General features: G+C 38.8%; 1 protein-coding gene across 3 annotated transcripts in view; it reads left to right on the top strand.

Annotated features, from left to right (window-relative positions):
• LOC139136568 (arf-GAP with coiled-coil, ANK repeat and PH domain-containing protein 2-like) overlaps positions 1-20,360 on the top strand; it is a 78,803-nt gene that overhangs the window by 11,024 nt on the left and 47,419 nt on the right. For all 3 annotated transcript variants that reach the window (XM_070704309.1, XM_070704308.1, XM_070704310.1), the window contains exons 7-15: positions 779-962; positions 1,149-1,193; positions 3,352-3,447; positions 6,280-6,354; positions 10,130-10,227; positions 11,810-11,861; positions 12,296-12,393; positions 12,871-12,991; positions 14,140-14,219. In XM_070704309.1, coding sequence (XP_070560410.1) covers positions 779-962; positions 1,149-1,193; positions 3,352-3,447; positions 6,280-6,354; positions 10,130-10,227; positions 11,810-11,861; positions 12,296-12,393; positions 12,871-12,991; positions 14,140-14,219 — 849 coding nt within the window. The remainder of the gene's footprint in view (positions 1-778; positions 963-1,148; positions 1,194-3,351; positions 3,448-6,279; positions 6,355-10,129; positions 10,228-11,809; positions 11,862-12,295; positions 12,394-12,870; positions 12,992-14,139; positions 14,220-20,360) is intronic.

Here is a 20,360-nt window from a genome sequence, read left to right as displayed (position 1 = left end):
ACTTGCAACGTAGGCATTGATGGATAAGGATCAAAGTTGTATTTAATCTTTATTGAACACACAACTTCCCTCTGAAGGGAAGAAAAGCGTTACAAAACAAATTAGGAAGTTACTCACAAGAAAGCAAAACAGAATTAACAAAGTAATAATATGAGAAAAACAATCATGCCAAAACAATTGGATAATTAATTTCATCAAGATAGCAAGAAAAAAACAAGATGATTACATTCCTGATTTTCATTCCATTGTGAATTTCATGTAGATATGTACTGTGCTGGAGGAATTGATATGCTTGTATATTTCATTATGAATTCAAATTTGTTAGGCATATCATAAAAAATGTGATGTTATTTTTTGGAACTGCATTAAACAAGAGATTTCTTTGACCAGTGTAAAATTTGCACGAAATGATGAAATGTTGTTCATCTCCTACACATTTGCTATCGCAGAGTTCACAGACTCTTTCATGTAGTGACGTTTTATTGTGGCATCCTGTTTTGATTTTTAATGCATGATTATTTCATTAAAGTTTGACAAGACAGTCTCGGAGATCAATATTATTGATAGCAGTAAATTTCAAGCTAGATACTTTATTTAAATATTTTGTTCTCAATTTATTTTGATGTATCACTGGATGTGTCCCATTGTGTAATATTGTGTAGCATTTGTTGCAAGTTTCATTTCCTTTCCCTAGCCACACTTTTTTACTTCCCGCTTCCAGCCGTGATGTACTCTATGGGCACCTGTAATGCAGTCTTTTATTTTGTATCCCTTACAGAGAAATAAAGAAGGTCAAAGAAACAAAGAAAGTGTTTGATAAGATCAGCGATGATTTAGATTCAGCTTATGCCAAACATGCACAAGTGAATAAAGCTAAACCAGGTGAGGCTGAAGAGGTGTACAATGTTTTAACAGCAACCAGGTCTGCATTTGCACACACTGCCTTGGATTACGTCTGTCAGGTAAGCATTTCATTTCTTCAGTTCAAAAATATCTTCATTGAAAAATAGCATGTTTAACAACTGGTTCTATTAATGAAATGGCCATCTGGTAATACAACATTTGGCCATGATGTATTCAAATAATGCCATCAGTTTGCAAAGTGATGTTAGTATATTATATTAATTTGATGTTATCTTGTTTTACAGATCAGTATGGTTGAGTCAAGAAAAAGATATGAAATTCTTAATACAGTGAGTATGAGATATACATCTTGTTTGCCATGGTAAAGTGTTTATTTTAATAATACTGAATGAATATTTACTTGTTTGAAGTGCCTGTTGAAATCCCTAATCCCATGAATTAAATACAAATACCTTCAATAGACATTGTGGTAATTCTTGCTATTGTATCAACTCATGGATAGAAATGCAAACATAGCAGTTTTTCAGTTTTCATTTGATCCATGTTTAGACTGTACCGCACACTAGCCATTAACACTTAGCTGGATTTTCAGTGAGATATTTGATTTACTAGGTATAAGAATTTTTATATCATAGCAGTATATTAATGGCACAAACACAGCGTATATATTGACAATATACCATGGCTGGATGGTATATTGATATTGATGGTAGATTGATACTCGCAAGCTCTCAGCTTGAGCAAAAATCTGTTTTGGATGTTCCACGCCAGAATTTCAATATACTGTTGTGATATAACAGCAATAAATGACACCTCATTATGGTATACCACTCAATTTTGACCAGTTCACTTCAATATATGCACTCGCTATCGCTCATGCATATATGTCATGAACTGGTCAAAATGTCACTGTATAATGTCACTTGGAGTGCTTTATTGCTTAAATACATCACAGTTATTGACATCATTAAATTGATCTTTATCTCAGACCAGGGCCTCTTGAATGCTCAGAGTATCTATTGAAGGAGGTTTATTAGACTTCTGTAGGAGGTACATGTATGACTTGACCTTGACAAACTGTTGGAAGGCAAAAAGTAACAATTGTGTCAATGCCAAGGACACATACCCCACTTTCAACTACATGTAGTACCTTATAATGATTCATTGACTCCGATACTGAGTGGTAGAAATGAAACTATGTAGATATCAGGCTATATTGGATATGTGTGATATTTGTTAGTCAGTTAGTTTGTACCAGAAATTTTATAATTTATCTTCATCAGTTCTGTGTGCCAGCTCAGTTTTAGGCAGTTTTTTTTAACACTCCTTCAGGATGTCAGAAGATTCTCATTAAAAGTGTGAATATGGTTCTAAAATAATAGAAAATGAATGTGTAAAGACATCAAGGTTGTTCCTTTTTAAACATGACTCATCATGTTCTCCACTCTTTAATTTATTAATAATCCAGTGTAGCATCCAAAGATACAGTTCTGTTCTGTGCTGTTTATTTTTAGTACCAGTATTTATTTTGATATCACCACTGTTCGGAGAATTGATGGTTATTAGGGCACTATGCAGTGTGTGTGTTATGTAATAAGACATCATATCTGTTGGGTAATGGGATGTTAGGATTAATGTTTTCAGTCTTCAGTATGATCATATTGTGATGAAAGAAGATAATGTATGAGTCATTCAATATATTACCATCTTGTTTTGTCTGTTTTTGAAATGTTTGATTTTATGGTAGCAATTTTGTCATTTACTTATAGTATCTGGATGTTGTTCCTGCCATTTTGGCTGCAGTGAACAAATTTATCTAGCATTTTAATTGTTCTGATAATGTTGCTTAGTCTTACCCTGTTACCTTCTCTGGTGATCGACTCACAGAATTCATTTGTAATTATGATACATGTAACAAGTCGACAAGCCGAATACATTTATACATTTACTGATTACGAAAAAATTATGTGACCTGTCTATAAAGGCCACCTGTCTATAAAGGCCACTTTAGCAAAGTCCCTTGACTGGCCACTGTATACAGGTTTGACTGTACCTTCTTTTAGCCATTTTCATGACCCAATATGACTGCATCTGACACTGTGGTGTTTCCAATAGACTAAATGTGAATTAATCAACACTCTGAAACACTCTGAAACTGCCAACCACATTCTAATCACTTAGTGCTCTACTGAATTGGGAATTTTCATATTTTCAAGCAAAAATTTGCTTTTATTCCTAGAAAAAAGTGTTGAGTTTGGACTGCAATGTGCTACCTCAATCCTAGGATGAAAAGCCATGCAAATGTCATGAAAATGGGCTTTGAGCAAAAAGTGATCAGTTTGAACCTTGCATATGGAGAAATAATTTTTTTAAATGCAAAGTTGATAGCTTGTCCAAATAACCTATCCATGTGTACAATACTTTAATACACCTGAAGAGGTACGTCAGTTTTTATTTTAACAATATTTCAAATATATTATCTTTCAGATTCTATCCTTCATACAAGCTCAGTCAACATTTTATCATCAAGGCCATGATCTCCTACAGGAATCCAATTCTTTTTTTAAGCATCTTTCCTCACAGGTAAGATTCTGTGATTGCTTTGTGATTCATATAGTTTATACATATTTGACAGAGGACTATGGTGTGAAGACAATGTTTGCATCAGAGTTGAAAATGCCAATATGAGCTGAAAATGACAGATTGATATTACAAAAATGATGCAGATAATGCATGATGACATATGTACAGTGTATCACATGACACAAAGGAAAGGAGCAATGCTAGACTGGCACTGATGCCCTTGTACATCCTTTGCAGTATTTTTGTAATAGCCTTATTATTATACATCTAACCTTTGGCGTATAATTGGCCAAGTACTGACTATTTTCCTGTAGTGTCAATTTTCATCCAATTTGTAGTTTAAGTTTGAAATGCTAACAGGTACATATACATAGTGCAAGGCATTATTTGGCAACTGTCCAATGGGTCCCTTGAAATTGTAGAAAGTGAACATGCATAGGCAGCAGTAGAATGCAGTGTGTCCGGAGTGCCAGGAAACAGTCATTGTTATGGAATTGCATTCTGTATGGCTATTTTAGTGGTTTCAAAATTTTATTGTTCTTAATAATGGTAGTTGTATATGATAATTGCATTTTATCATATACCCATGCCCATATCGCTTCATCCAAGTGATGTTTACCGTAAAATATCAACCGTGATATTTCATGTTAAACGTCGAGATATGCACGATAAACGTCATCGGTTTTGGAGTGTTCCCGAACTACATTTGCAATTTGATTGTAAACAAGGTAAACAAACAAAATGGCTGCCACTCTCTGCCTGTGAAGCGATGTCACCAACATAAAAATTTAAAGGGTTTTGCTGAACAGAAACACATGTTGAGTCTTGTAATGTTTTCCCATGGTTTTCTGTTAAAGTTCTTATATTTTTTACAGTGAAAAACGGAGTCAGCATGGACTCTCTGTTGTGAGGCGCAGCAAAATAAACACGGCCACAGATTTTTTTTTCAGACAGAACACCCAAACTAAACGTCATCAAAGGCGCACTGCCTCAATCAATCCAACAAATCAAACAAAAGATTCAATCTGTATTCTAATTGTTACAAAAAGTTCCTCATGATGAGTTGAGAATTGAAACCAAAAATATGGTAAATTATGTATAGAAAGATTTGAACGGCGCGGTATCACGTTTCCTGCGTCTGCATCTACACAAACTTCCTTGGTCAATTGAGGCGGCACCTTCAGCGAAACTGGGACAGCATCAACTGAACAAACACCGCATCAAGCAGCTCAATATACATGTACAGTAGATTGCTGCCATCAAAACACCAGTATTATACACCTTATCTATATTATTCGATGCCACCTTCATCACCGCACGTCTAATATAAATGACCAGATGAAATTCCAACGACAGCGAGCACACAATTGACTGTTTGACTGACACCTCTAAAACCCCCCCCAACCCCCCCCCCCCCACCTTCGATTATCCGTACTGGGGTCGGGTCCATAGTGTGTTTTTCCATTGACACTATCCGTTTTTAGTGTCAGCTGTTCTTCCTGTAGGCGGAAAACCCTTGCTTCAGTTTGTAAGTTGGATAAAGTCATCGATAATATTGAAATTTAGATTTTTTCAATGTTTTTATGGATATATTTGTCTCACACATCCATGACGAAATCAACACGTTCAAACAAGTAAGTCCTGGAAACGCCAGCACGCCTTTTCAGTCCCTGCGGACAAGTCCAACGGGGACTTGTAGATTGGGTCCCGTCCGTCCGTCCGTCATCAACAGTTTCTGAGACACTGCTGAACCAATTTCGTTCAAACTTGGCACAAAGGCATAGCACTATGACCTACAGATGCACATCAATTTATTTTGCGATACGATCCAATATGACCACCGGGCGGCCATTTTAATACCACCACCATGGAACTCATTCTTTGCCATTGAGCACCATCTGTATCAAAGTATTTTTATCACAGACCTAATTAATGAAGAGGACTCTATCCTCTCTGAGGACTTGTACCCATTAATAAGTGGGGACTGTGTCATCAACGATGACTTGTCAATAGAAAAAGATTTCATGACATTTGCTACATTGTCTGTGTGTTTTGTCAGTAAAAAACGTCCTTGGCTGTGTTTATTTTGTCGCGCAGCACAAGAGAGAGTTCATGCTGACTCTTTTTGCTGTAAGCCAAGCTCTAGCAAACATTCGGCCATTCACATGGCACGGTCTGCCTCCACAGAGGTAACGAGCGTGTGGCATGTCAGCGATGATGCACGCACAACTCCTGTTGACATGGTAACTTTCATCTTAAACAAACAATCTTTCTACATCGTACAATGATCAAGTGCGATCGAAATCATGAGAGTTTTAAGCAGAGGACAGATTTTGAATGGTTACAATTGTAATAGCATATTGAACCTTAAAACGTTCCTCCTGTACGACGATTTTTAAATCCCGGTGTCTTTCTTCTTGGGGTTCATTGAGATATGGAGGACTTGCAGCAGGCAGTCACACAAATATTTCCATATTTATGCACAAGGCGTAATAAAGTAAAACCACAAATTCAAGGTTTTTCGTACTATTAGAAAAATTCTGGGCATGGGTATATGATAAATCAGTTTTTACCCAATATCACCTGTTCCTTGGCTCATATCAGCATTTGTGTCATTTGTGCTGCGTCAGACACTTGACTCTGTCTCGTGTCTGACGCAGCACAAATGACACTCATGTTGATATGACACAGGAACAGGCAGTATTGGGTAATAACCTCTAAATATTGCACTTGTAGAGTTTGAAGGCTTTAGTTAAACTGTACACTGTTTCCGAGTGATGCAGGGAATGATAGTGTCACTGTGATAATAAGTACATTGAAATCTGATTACAGTTGGAAGAATTACAAACAGAGGCAGAGGCTGAAAAAAAGGAAATGGAGAAAAGACACAATTTAGTGAATGACTTGGTAAGTTTACTCAACCTCTTATAAGTAGGGCACATTCTGAAAACTGTATACAAGTCACGCATCACACACATTCTGAAAATTGTGTCTAAATCACACATCATACACAATGTAGTGCTGAGACACACCACACAGCTGATCAAAGCCACAGTGTAACTCATAGACACACCACACAGCTGATCAAAGCCACAGTGTAACTCATAGACACACCACACAGCTGATCAAAGCCACAGTGTAACTCATATAGACACACCACACAGCTGATCAAAGCCACAGTGTAACTCATAGACACACCACACAGCTGATCAAAGCCACAATGTAACTCATAGACACACCACACAGCTGATCAAAGCCACAGTGTAACTCATAGACACACCACACAGCTGATCAAAGCCACAGTGTAACTCTTAGACACACCACACAGCTGATCAAAGCCACAGTGTAACTCATAGACACACCACACAGCTGATCAAAGCCACAGTGTAACTCATAGACACACCACACAGCTGATCAAAGCCACAGTGTAACTCATAGACACACCACACAGCTGATCAAAGCCACAGTGTAACTCATAGACCCACCACACAGCTGATCAAAGCCACAGTGTAACTCATAGACACACCACACAGCTGATCAAAGCCACAGTGTAACTCATAGACACACCACACAGCTGATCAAAGCCACAGTGTAACTCATAGACACACCACACAGCTGATCAAAGCCACAGTGTAACTCATAGACACACCACACAGCTGATCAAAGCCACAATGTAACTCATAGACACACCACACAGCTGATAAAAGCCACAATGTAACTCATAGACACACCACACAGCTGATCAAAGCCACAATGTAACTCATAGACACACCACACAGCTGATCAAAGCCACAATGTAACTCATAGACACACCACACTGCTGATCAAAGCCACAGTGTAACTCATAGACACACCACACAGCTGATCAAAGCCACAGTGTAACTCATAGACACACCACACAGCTGATCAAAGCCACAGTGTAACTCATAGACACACCACACAGCTGATCAAAGCCACAATGTAACTCATAGACACACCACACAGCTGATCAAAGCCACAGTGTAACTCATAGACACACCACACAGCTGATCAAAGCCACAGTGTAACTCATAGACACACCACACAGCTGATCAAAGCCACAATGTAACTCATAGACACACCACACAGCTGATCAAAGCCACAGTGTAACTCATAGACACACCACACAGCTGATCAAAGCCACAGTGTAACTCATAGACACACCACACAGCTGATCAAAGCCACAATGTAACTCATAGACACACCACACAGCTGATCAAAGCCACAGTGTAACTCATAGACACACCACACAGCTGATCAAAGCCACAATGTAACTCATAGACACACCACACAGCTGATCAAAGCCACAGTGTAACTCATAGACACACCACACAGCTGATCAAAGCCACAATGTAACTCATAGACACACCACACAGCTGATCAAAGCCACAGTGTAACTCATAGACACACCACACAGCTGATCAAAGCCACAATGTAACTCATAGACACACCACACAGCTGATCGGTAACTCATAGACACACCACACAGCTGATCAAAGCCACAATGTAACTCATAGACACACCACACAGCTGATCAAAGCCACAATGTAACTCATAGACACACCACACAGCTGATCAAAGCCACAATGTAACTCATAGACACACCACACAGCTGATCAAAGCCACAGTGTAACTCATAGACACACCACACAGCTGATCAAAGCCACAGTATAACTCATAGACACACCACACAGCTGATCAAAGCCACAATGTAACTCATAGACACACCACACAGCTGATCAAAGCCACAGTGTAACTCATAGACACACCACACAGCTGATCAAAGCCACAATGTAACTCGTCACTCAACTCGTAGACACACCACACAACTGATCAAAGCCACAATGTAACTCATAGACACACCACACAGCTGATCAAAGCCACAATGTAACTCATAGACACACCACACTGCTGATCAAAGCCACAATGTAACTCATAGACACACCACACAGCTGATCAAAGCCACAATGTAACTCATAGACACACCACACAGCTGATCAAAGCCACAATGTAACTCATAGACACACCACACAGCTGATCAAAGCCACAATGTAACTCATAGACACACCACACAGCTGATCAAAGCCACAATGTTACTCGTAGACACACCACACAACTGATCAAAGCCACAATGTAACTCATAGACACACCACACAGCTGATCAAAGCCACAGTGTAACTCATAGACACACCACACAGCTGATCAAAGCCACAGTGTAACTCATAGACACACCACACAGCTGATCAAAGCCACAGTGTAACTCATAGACACACCACACAGCTGATCAAAGCCACAGTGTAACTCATAGACACACCACACAGCTGATCAAAGCCACAATGTAACTCATAGACACACCACACAGCTGATCAAAGCCACAGTGTAACTCATAGACACACCACACAGCTGATCAAAGCCACAGTGTAACTCATAGACACACCACACAGCTGATCAAAGCCACAGTGTAACTCATAGACACACCACACAGCTGATCAAAGCCACAGTGTAACTCATAGACACACACACAGCTGATCAAAGCCACAATGTAACTCATAGACACACCACACAGCTGATCAAAGCCACAGTGTAACTCATAGACACACCACAAAGCTGATCAAAGCCACAGTGTAACTCATAGACACACCACACAGCTGATCAAAGCCACATTGTAACTCATAGACACACCACACAGCTGATCAAAGCCACAGTGTAACTCATAGACACACCACACAGCTGATCAAAGCCACATGTAACTCATAGACACACCACACAGCTGATCAAAGCCACAGTGTAACTCATAGACACACCACACAGCTGATCAAAGCCACAGTGTAACTCATAGACACACCACACAGCTGATCAAAGCCACAGTGTAACTCATAGACACACCACACAGCTGATCAAAGCCACAATGTAACTCATAGACACACCACACAGCTGATCAAAGCCACAGTGTAACTCATAGACACACCACACAGCTGATCAAAGCCACAGTGTAACTCATAGACACACCACACAGCTGATCAAAGCCACAGTGTAACTCATAGACACACCACACAGCTGATCAAAGCCACAGTGTAACTCATAGACACACCACACAGCTGATCAAAGCCACAGTGTAACTCATAGACACACCACACAGCTGATCAAAGCCACAGTGTAACTCATAGACACACCACACAGCTGATCAAAGCCACAGTGTAACTCATAGACACACCACACAGCTGATCAAAGCCACAGTGTAACTCATAGACACACCACACAGCTGATCAAAGCCACAGTGTAACTCATAGACACACCACACAGCTGATCAAAGCCACAGTGTAACTCATAGACACACCACACAGCTGATCAAAGCCACAGTGTAACTCATAGACACACCACACAGCTGATCAAAGCCACAGTGTAACTCATAGACACACCACACAGCTGATCAAAGCCACAGTGTAACTCATAGACACACCACACAGCTGATCAAAGCCACAGTGTAACTCATAGACACACCACACAGCTGATCAAAGCCACAATGTTCAGAGAAAAATGCAAATGTCACCATGGAAGTTTTAAAGTTAGTGATTTTTGAAATGTCTTTACCCAAAGTGATATTTATTTACTTTTAGGATGTATTGTTGTATATTTATTTGGTTTGTGTTTGATTACTTGACAGGAAAGTATTATAAATAAAGTACCAACTGACAGATTGCCACATGAAATGGAAGGCTATTTGTTTAAAAGAGCATCAAATGCATTCAAGACATGGAATAGGTTTGTACCATTCAATATGATTCCACATCTCTCTAATAGAATGTGATTTCTAATATTTTTGCACGGCAATAGAAAGTAATTATGAATTCACCAATGACTACTGGTGCCTCTACAGTGTACAGATCATTGATGTACCACATTTCTTTGCATTGGTAAACCATGCCTGGCAAAGAAGCCAACCTCTATAAACATCAATGTTTATAATTTTGGATGTATCCTAGCAACCATTCAGGTTGATTTTCCACTACTTTTATGTTTTCTTCATGGATTTTGGGAAAAGAAAATCTTGGCAAATTTTGGCTTTGAATGTCCTTCTTGATAACAGCTATAATTGTTGTAAGTTCAGCTTGAATGACGTATGGTCCTGTAATCATATGCCTCAATACCTGTACAATCTTTTATTGCATAGCTCATTTAACAATCACGTCTCTGTACAGGTATACTGTGGTGTGTACATTATGTGTTGTTTCCAATGATCAATAGTGAGTGTCTTACTGTAATCATTGAATAAGAGAAACAGTAAAATAGCTTTGATTGTTGCTTTTTCTGACACATCACAACAGAACTATATCAACTGTATAGTCATATGTGATGACTTTTAATTCTAGATACAGTTATTCAATTCAGGAATTTAATTCTCTTAATTCTATCACCAAAACTGACTAAAAATCAGTGTTTGTTACAAAGTATACATTCCGTGAAAACAAGTCAAGTGTATGCCATAATTTTACATATTTTAATTGATTTGAACCACATTCCTGTGGATTTCAATTTAAAGTACAGCCCTTTTCTTCTTGACAGTGAAATATGCTTCAGCTTGATATTCACCTCTGGACTTTGTCTAAATCATGACAAAATATTTTTTGGGAAACTCTGGTCAGTTTTGTTGGAAACCCTTCGATAGATCACAATTATGATGGCTTAAAAAATGTATTAGGGTTCCTTGGTGCTAATGCAGAGATATATTGTAGATTGTTTAATTTAAGTTTGTCAAAAGCATTACCAGTTTGAAATACACACTAAAAATATAAATATTTGTTGGTAGAATTTTATTTAAATTGAATGTTAATTGACGTATTTGATCAATTGCATTTGATACAGTTATTCAAACATTTGGACTGTTTAGATTGACATTGCATAAAATTGTTTCAAATTACATAATTTTAAAGAATGTGAGTCAAATAATGCAATAAACAAACATTCTTCCTCACATTGTGTATTTGCCATCTTTGCATCTGTAATGTCTGGTGTTATCTTTACTATCCCATAATGCAATGTTCCATTCTAAACAGCGTGAGAGTTTATTTTATAACTCCAGTAATTTGTGATCCTTGTTTGAGTACTTTGAGATAATTTGCATAGCAATAACACCGTGATCTAAGAATAAGACAGGGGTTCTATAATTGTTGTCATAACATCAAAGTTTTATATTTAAATAAAATAACTTTATTATTCTTTCTGTAGAAGGTATTGTGTGATACAAAATCATCTATGAATTTATCAGGCCATTGTGTCATTCATCTTGTGAACACATCAAAGTTTTGGCATTCCTTGAATGAAATCTTCATTCATTTTTCTGTAGGAGGTGGTTTGTGATACAAAATAATCAATTGATTTATCAGAAGAAGCTCAAGGTGAGGATTAAATTCATAATCAATTATTTTATCACTTCTCATTAAATTCAACTGAATTCAATGAGAAATGGTAGACATTGCATGAAGGTTTTTCATGCAAGTAGATAATTGTAAAGATGTTGTAAATTTTATTTGGACATGGTTGTTAGTCTTATCTGCCAGAAACATGTTTTCATAGAGTTGTTTGAGTGACAGTCACTACAATTTATTGATAATATCTTAATCACAATGTAATGTTGTCAACATGATTGCATTATTGATTTGATTTTAGTATTGATAAGAATTCAATCTGAAAACAAAGTGCTAGTGCCATTATGACTGGCAATAAGAGATAACAGGTAGAAACTTTGAAGTATCGTGGAAATTACTGAAAGTTAAATTAAAAATCTATCTGGAGTACTCATTAACAGAGAAATTTTGATTTTAATTCATAGGATACACCCACTGTCGTAGCAGATCTCAGACTTTGTACTGTCAAAGTTGCCAATGAAATTGAAAGAAGATTTTGTTTTGAGATTGTATCTCCTACAAAGTAAGTGTAGATGATCTAGAAATATGAAAAATTAATGTTTACAACATTTTGCAGATGATATGAATAAGTGAATGTTTAATATGCCCTCAAGTTTTGTGTTGTCATGGATACAGTACTGCAGGATGTTATATTTTCATTATTTTGTCTAGATTCTGCTCACCACTATAAAGTAAAACATTTTGTCTTTTATTCATATCTTTGTTAAAATATGAAATTGAATACAAAATAGAAAGTCTTAAGTTTTTGCTTTTAGCTGAATTGTAGATTTGTTAAATCTGTGGTGTAGTAATTGGATCATCTATTATGATTTGTAAACTATTCTCTTTCTTTGCTTTGTTATTGCAGTTGTTAAATATTTGAAATCACTCTTAAACTTGCAGCTACTTCATGAAAAAGTAACATCATTGTTTTGGTTCTGAAAGTACACACAAACCTGGATTGTCACAGATTGCAATGTAACAATTTACATTTTTACAGGACATGTGTTGTACAAGCTGATACAGAAAATATTAGACTGATGTGGATGCAGTCAATAGACAGTGCAATTAAAAGAAGTTTTAGTGACAATGCCAATCTTGATAACATATCCCAAGATAAGGTATGTACTGTGAGGTTACTAAGAAAAGATTTCCCAGTACCAGTGTTTATGAGGACATTGGTACAACATATCACCTAGCATGAAGCATAGGGCAATGCAAGTCTCAGTGCACAGTCAGGGGCAAGAATTCTATCCTGCGGGTGTCTAGAAACAGTCAATGTTATGGAACAGGTCTTATATACAGCTTTTTGAATGCTTGCAATATTTTCATTGTTCTCCATGGTAGATATATGATAACATTATTTATTTGAAGTATGGTTATCAGTATTTAATACCATCCCATAATCAGCTTATACACACATTTCCAAAAATTTGGATTTGAAGGTATGGTTTATGGATTTTTGTAGAGAGATTTAGGAGATGGATGTAGTTTAGAACATCATAACAAAATATATACATGTACAAATATAGGTTGTAACTAATGGTATTCATCTGCAAAACTTTATGAACTAATTGTACAAATGGTGTAATTATAGCTTGAATGGATTTAAATATCAAACGTCACCAAGGGACAGTTTTCATCACTTTCTTAACTTCAATGAAGCTTTGGTTTGTCTGTTGTTTGAAATGATTTTAAGAAAACAACTGATATGGTACTCCTGACATTAAAGGGACAAAGTCGCCCATTTTTTCATGCATGAATTTTGTTTGATACGAAATACTACTTATATTGTTTGACATGTTGAAAGATACTGATTGAATGGGTGACCATGTATTTATTCGACCCCTATTTTAGTCAAATTAAATGAAACCATGGCAAAAATGAATTAATGGTCACGACCATGAATTCATTTTTGCCATGGTTTCATGTCTAATTTCATGTCTAAAACCGGAGTCGAATATATGCATGGTCACTCATTCTTTCAGTATCTTTCAACATGTCAAACAATATAAGTAGTATTTCGTATCAAACAAAATTCATGAAAATATGGGCGACTTTGTCCCTTTAAAAAGGTATATGTATGTAGCTCATTCATTAGTATGTCTGAAAAGTGTGCATGTCTGTAAGTATCTGATGCAGGATGATAAAACTGTTTCTTTGCACTCTACTGATGTGTCGTCTCCTGCAGAACTCTTCAGTTGCTGGTTATTGCATACAATTATGAAGATTAGTAACTACCATTTTGACTGAACTTTTTGTGTTGCAGTCCGAAAATGATGAAATACCATTGGCTACAAGTGAAGAGGCATTGTCTCCGACTGCCAGTGCAGCAAAGGCTGAACCAAGGTCAGTATATTTTGCTTATTTAACAAATTAATATCGAAATTCAAAGGTATATTATAGTTCACAAAAGAAAACAACTGTAAGTCCATTTTATTCCTGTAGGTCAAATATTTAATAGCTGTGTGACATATTGACCATATGGCATCATCCATGTTCTGTTTTGAAGTGTGTCAAAATGATCACATAACCAACTGTCTACTGATTCTCCTGCTATATTTTGGCTGTGACTGGCCGTGACTGTAACAATTCACATTAGTTTGCGTGAGTGTGTACGAGTTGCCACAGAACAGTCTGTTTTATGAGGCTGTATGATCATTATGAAAATCAATATATTTGTGTTTTTGAAATTGTTTTCATCTTTTCAATTGTTGTGTGTCAATATCAGACCAGTCAATGATATGGTTTAATTTGTGTAACTGTGATGCTAATATTCTATATATTCCACAATAAAAGATTTGCATTTTGTTCATGCAATGCAGTGTAACCTAGAACCTATTCTCCATCCTGGCTGTACCATGCATTGCTAATCTAGAAGCTATCCTTCAGTATCCTAGCTGTACCATGCCTTGCTAATCTAGAAGCTATCCTTCAGCATACTGGCTGTACCATGCCTTTCTAATCTAGAAGCTATCCTTCAACATCCTGGCTGTACCATGCCTTGCTAATCTAGAAGCTATCCTTCAGCATACTAGCTGTACCATGCCTTGCTAATCTAGAAGCTATCCTTCAGCATACTGGCTGTACCATGCCTTGCTAATCTAGAAGCTATCCTTCAGCATCCTGGCTGTACCATGCCTTGCTAATCTAGAAGCTATCCTTCAGCATACTAGCTGTACCATGCCTTGCTAATCTAGAAGCTATCCTTCAGCATACTGGCTGTACCATGCCTTGCTAATCTAGAAGCTATCCTTCAACATCCTTGCTGTACCATGCCTTGCTAGTCTAGAAGCTATCCTTCAGCATACTGGCTGTACCATGCCTTGCTAATCTAGAAGCTATCCTTCAACATCCTGGCTGTACCATGCCTTGCTAGTCTAGAAGCTATCCTTCAGCATACTGGCTGTACCATGCCTTGCTAATCTAGAAGCTATCCTTCAACATCCGTACCTATATACCATGCCTTGCTAATCTAGAAGCTATCATTCAACATCCGTACCTATATACCATGCCTTGCTAATCTAGAAGCTATCCTTCAGCATACTGGCTGTACCATGCCTTGCTAATCTAGAAGCTATCCTTCAACATCCTGACTGTACCATGCCTTGCTAATCTAGAAGCTATCCTTCAGCATACTGGCTGTACCATGCCTTGCTAATCTAGAAGCTATCCTTCAGCATACTGGCTGTACCATGCCTGCTAATCTAGAAGCTATCATTCAACATCCGTACCTATATACCATGCCTTGCTAATCTAGAAGCTATCCTTCAGCATACTGGCTGTACCATGCCTTGCTAATCTAGAAGCTATCCTTCAACATCCTGACTGTACCATGCCTTGCTAATCTAGAAGCTATCCTTCAGCATACTGGCTGTACCATGCCTTGCTAATCTAGAAGCTATCCTTCAGCATACTAGCTGTACCATGCATTGCTAATCTAGAAGCTATCCTTCAACATCCTGACTGTACCATGCCTTGCTAATCTAGAAGCTATCCTTCAGCATACTGGCTGTACAATGCCTTGCTAGTCTAGAAGCTATCCTTCAGCATACTGGCTGTACCATGCCTTGCTAATCTAGAAGCTATCCTTCAACATCCTGGCTGTACCATGCCTTGTTAATCTAGAAGCTATCCTTCAGCATACTGGCTGTACCATGCCTTGCTAATCTAGAAGCTATCCTTCAACATCCTGGCTGTACCATGCCTTGCTAATCTAGAAGCTATCCTTCAGCATACTGGCTGTACCATGCCTTGCTAATCTAGAAGCTATCCTTCAACATCCTGACTGTACCATGCCTTGCTAATCTAGAAGCTATCCTTCAGCATACTGGCTGTACCATGCCTTGCTAATCTAGAAGCTATCCTTCAACATCCTGGCTGTACCATGCCTTGCTAATCTAGAAGCTATCCTTCAGCATACTGGCTGTACCATGCCTTGCTAATCTAGAAGCTATCCTTCAGCATACTGGCTGTACCATGCCTTGCTAATCTAGAAGCTATCCTTCAACATCCAGACTGTCCATTCCTTGCTAATCTATAAGCTATCCTTCAGCATACTGGCTGTACAATGCCTTGCTAAAGCATACTAGCTGTACCATGCCTTGCTAATCTAGAAGCTATCCTTCAGCATCCTGACTGTACCATGCCTTGCTAATCTAGAAGCTATCCTTCAGCATACTGACTGTACAATGCCTTGCTAATCTAGAAGCGGTCATTCAACATACTGGCTGTACCATGCCTTGCTAATCTAGAAGCTATCCTTCAGCATACTAGCTGCACCATGCCTTGCTAATCTAGAAGCTATCCTTCAGCATACTGGCTGTACCATGCCTTGCTAATCTAGAAGCTATCCTTCAACATCCTGGCTGTACCATGCCTTGCTAATCAAGAAGCTATCCTTCAGCATACTGGCTGTACCATGGCTTGCTAATCTAGAAGCTATCCTTCAACATACTGGCTGTACCATGCCTTGCTAGTCTAGAAGCTATCCTTCAACATCCTGACTGTACCATGCCTTGCTAATCTAGAAGCTATCCTTCAGCATACTGGCTGTACCATGCCTTGCTATCCTTCAGCATACTAGCTGTACCATGCCTTGCTAATCTAGAAGCTATCCTTCAGCGTACAGGCTGTACCATGCCTTTCTAATCTAGAAGCTATCCTTCAGCATACTGGCTGTACCATGCCTTGCTAATCTAGAAGCTATCCTTCAGCATACTGGCTGTACCATGCCTTGCTAGTCTAGAAGCTATCCTTCAGCATGCTGACTGTACCATGCCTTGTCTATCCTGGCTGTACCATGCCTTGCTAATCTAGAAGCTATCCTTCAGCATGCTGGCTGTACCATGCCTTGTTAATCTAGAACCTATCTTTCAGTATCCTGGCTGTACCATGCCTTGCTAATCTAGAAGCTATCCTTCAACATCCTGGCTGTACCATGCCTTGCTAATCTAGAAGCTATCCTTCAACATCCTGACTGTCCATGCCTTGCTAATCTAGAAGCTATCCTTCAGCATACTGGCTGTACCATGCCTTGCTATCCTTCAGCATACTAGCTGTACCATGCCTTGCTAATCTAGAAGCTATCCTTCAGCATACTGGCTGTACCATGCCTTGCTAATCTAGAAGCTATCCTTCAGCATACTGACTGTACAATGCCTTGCTAATCTAGAAGCTATCCTTCAGCATACTGGCTGTACCATGCCTTGCTATCCTTCAGCATACTAGCTGTACCATGCCTTGCTAATCTAGAAGCTATCCTTCAGCGTACAGGCTAGCCATGCCTTGCTAATCTAGAAGCTATCCTTCAGCATCCTTGCTGTACCATGCCTTGCTAGTCTAGAAGCTATCCTTCAGCATACTGGCTGTACCATGCCTTGCTAATCTAGAAGCTATCCTTCAGCATACTGGCTGTACCATGCCTTGCTAGTCTAGAAGCTATCCTTCAACATCCAGACTGTCCATTCCTTGCTAATCTATAAGCTATCCTTCAGCATACTGGCTGTACCATGCCTTGCTATCCTTCAGCATACTAGCTGTACCATGCCTTGCTAATCTAGAAGCTATCCTTCAGCATCCTGACTGTACCATGCCTTGCTAATCTAGAAGCTATCCTTCAGCATACTGACTGTACAATGCCTTGCTAATCTAGAAGCGGTCATTCAACATACTGGCTGTACCATGCCTTGCTAATCTAGAAGCTATCCTTCAGCATACTAGCTGTACCATGCCTTGCTAATCTAGAAGCTATCCTTCAGCATACTGGCTGTACCATGCCTTGCTAATCTAGAAGCTATCCTTCAACATCCTGGCTGTACCATGCCTTGCTAATCTAGAAGCTATCCTTCAGCATACTGGCTGTACCATGCCTTGCTAATCTAGAAGCTATCCTTCAACATCCTGACTGTACCATGCCTTGCTAGTCTAGAAGCTATCCTTCAACATCCTGACTGTCCATGCCTTGCTAATCTAGAAGCTATCCTTCAGCATACTGGCTGTACCATGCCTTGCTATCCTTCAGCATACTAGCTGTACCATGCCTTGCTAATCTAGAAGCTATCCTTCAGCGTACAGGCTGTACCATGCCTTTCTAATCTAGAAGCTATCCTTCAGCATACTGGCTGTACAATGCCTTGCTAATCTAGGAGCTATCCTTCAGCATACTGGCTGTACCATGCCTTGCTAGTCTAGAAGCTATCCTTCAGCATGCTGACTGTACCATGCCTTGTCTATCCTGGCTGTACCATGCCTTGCTAATCTAGAAGCTATCCTTCAGCATGCTGACTGTACCATGCCTTGTTAATCTAGAACCTATCTTTCAGTATCCTGGCTGTACCATGCCTTGCTAATCTAGAAGCTATCCTTCAACATCCTGGCTGTACCATGCCCTGCTAGTCTAGAAGCTATCCTTCAACATCCTGACTGTCCATGCCTTGCTAATCTAGAAGCTATCCTTCAGCATACTGGCTGTACCATGCCTTGCTATCCTTCAGCATACTAGCTGTACCATGCCTTGCTAATCTAGAAGCTATCCTTCAGCGTACAGGCTGTACCATGCCTTGCTAATCTAGAAGCTATCCTTCAGCATACTGACTGTACAATGCCTTGCTAATCTAGAAGCGGTCATTCAACATACTGGCTGTACCATGCCTTGCTAATCTAGAAGCTATCCTTGCTTCAGCATACTGGCTGTACCATGCCTTGCTAATCTAGAAGCTATCCTTCAACATCCTGGCTGTACCATGCCTTGCTAATCTAGAAGCTATCCTTCAGCATACTGGCTGTACAATGCCTTGCTAATCTAGAAGCTATCGTTCAGCATACTGGCTGTACCATGCCTTGCTAGTCTAGAAGCTATCCTTCAGCATCCTGACTGTACCATGCCTTGTTAATCTAGAACCTATCTTTCAGTATCCTGGCTGTACCATGCCTTTATAATGTTATCCCTCATTATCCTGGCTTTAGGGCACCATGTGAACACCTTGTCTTGCTGACACTTCATGTGCAGAATGAAGTCACAGCAGTCAGATTGCATTCAGCTCATCAATGACAGGCTATGTCCATGTTTTCTTTGGATCCCATCTACGTGGAACAACATGTTACTCTGTGTTTCTCTTTGTCTTTTTATCACTGGGTGTTTAATACTTTCTGTCATTTGCAAAGTCCCTGATAGTCGGCCACAAACTAGGCCTAATTAGTAACTAACAGAACACTTGGTAACTATGGTAACACCCTAGTAACAGTGACCTTAATGAACAAATCATGGCTCATATAAGTGTTGCCATTGTACAGTTAACAGTATAATGATGGTGCACAGCCGGCCAACAAATTGTTTTTGTTTTTTTCATTAAAGTGAACAACTTCATTTTATTAGCTCCCATAGCTATATGTGTATATGGCAATGGAAGCTTTTCTTATAGGCTAGGAAAATGTCTGTATGTATGTATGTCTGTATGTCTGTATGTCTGTATGTCTGTCCGTCAACATCAAAAACTCCAAAACCGCTGTACATTTCATCTTGATATTTGGTGTGTACATGGATGATGGGCTGTAGATGAGATTTTGTTCAAATGAAGTTGTCATTGCCAAAAATATGCAAATTAACAGTCAAAATTGAAAAAACTCAATAACCACTGAGCAGATTACATGAAAAATTAGCATGTAAGTACTTTGGGCTAACATGAAATGATTGTGCGCATCTTGGGTCAGTATCTTGGACTTGCTATTTTTCATGAATTTTTTTGTAATTTTCTCCCATTTTTGGTCAAAAAATCTCCTGCTCTGAAACCACAAGTCCGATTGATTGAAACTTGGTATGGAAGTGCATAGGAGTGACCTTTCCCAAATTTGGGCAAATTGTGGTGAAATTTGCATATTTTTAGTTTACACGTCCATAGACTCCCATGTATAAGGCAGATCTCCATAGACTCCCATGTATAAGGCCACAAAAAATAAAAATTTAGTTTCTCATCGTATTCATATTGCAAA

Source organism: Ptychodera flava, chromosome 7 (assembly GCF_041260155.1).
Source record: "Ptychodera flava strain L36383 chromosome 7, AS_Pfla_20210202, whole genome shotgun sequence".
Lineage (NCBI taxonomy): Eukaryota > Metazoa > Hemichordata > Enteropneusta > Ptychoderidae > Ptychodera > Ptychodera flava.
The sequence above is the reverse complement of the archived record's forward strand: the minus strand, read 5'-3'. Positions and strand labels throughout refer to the sequence as shown.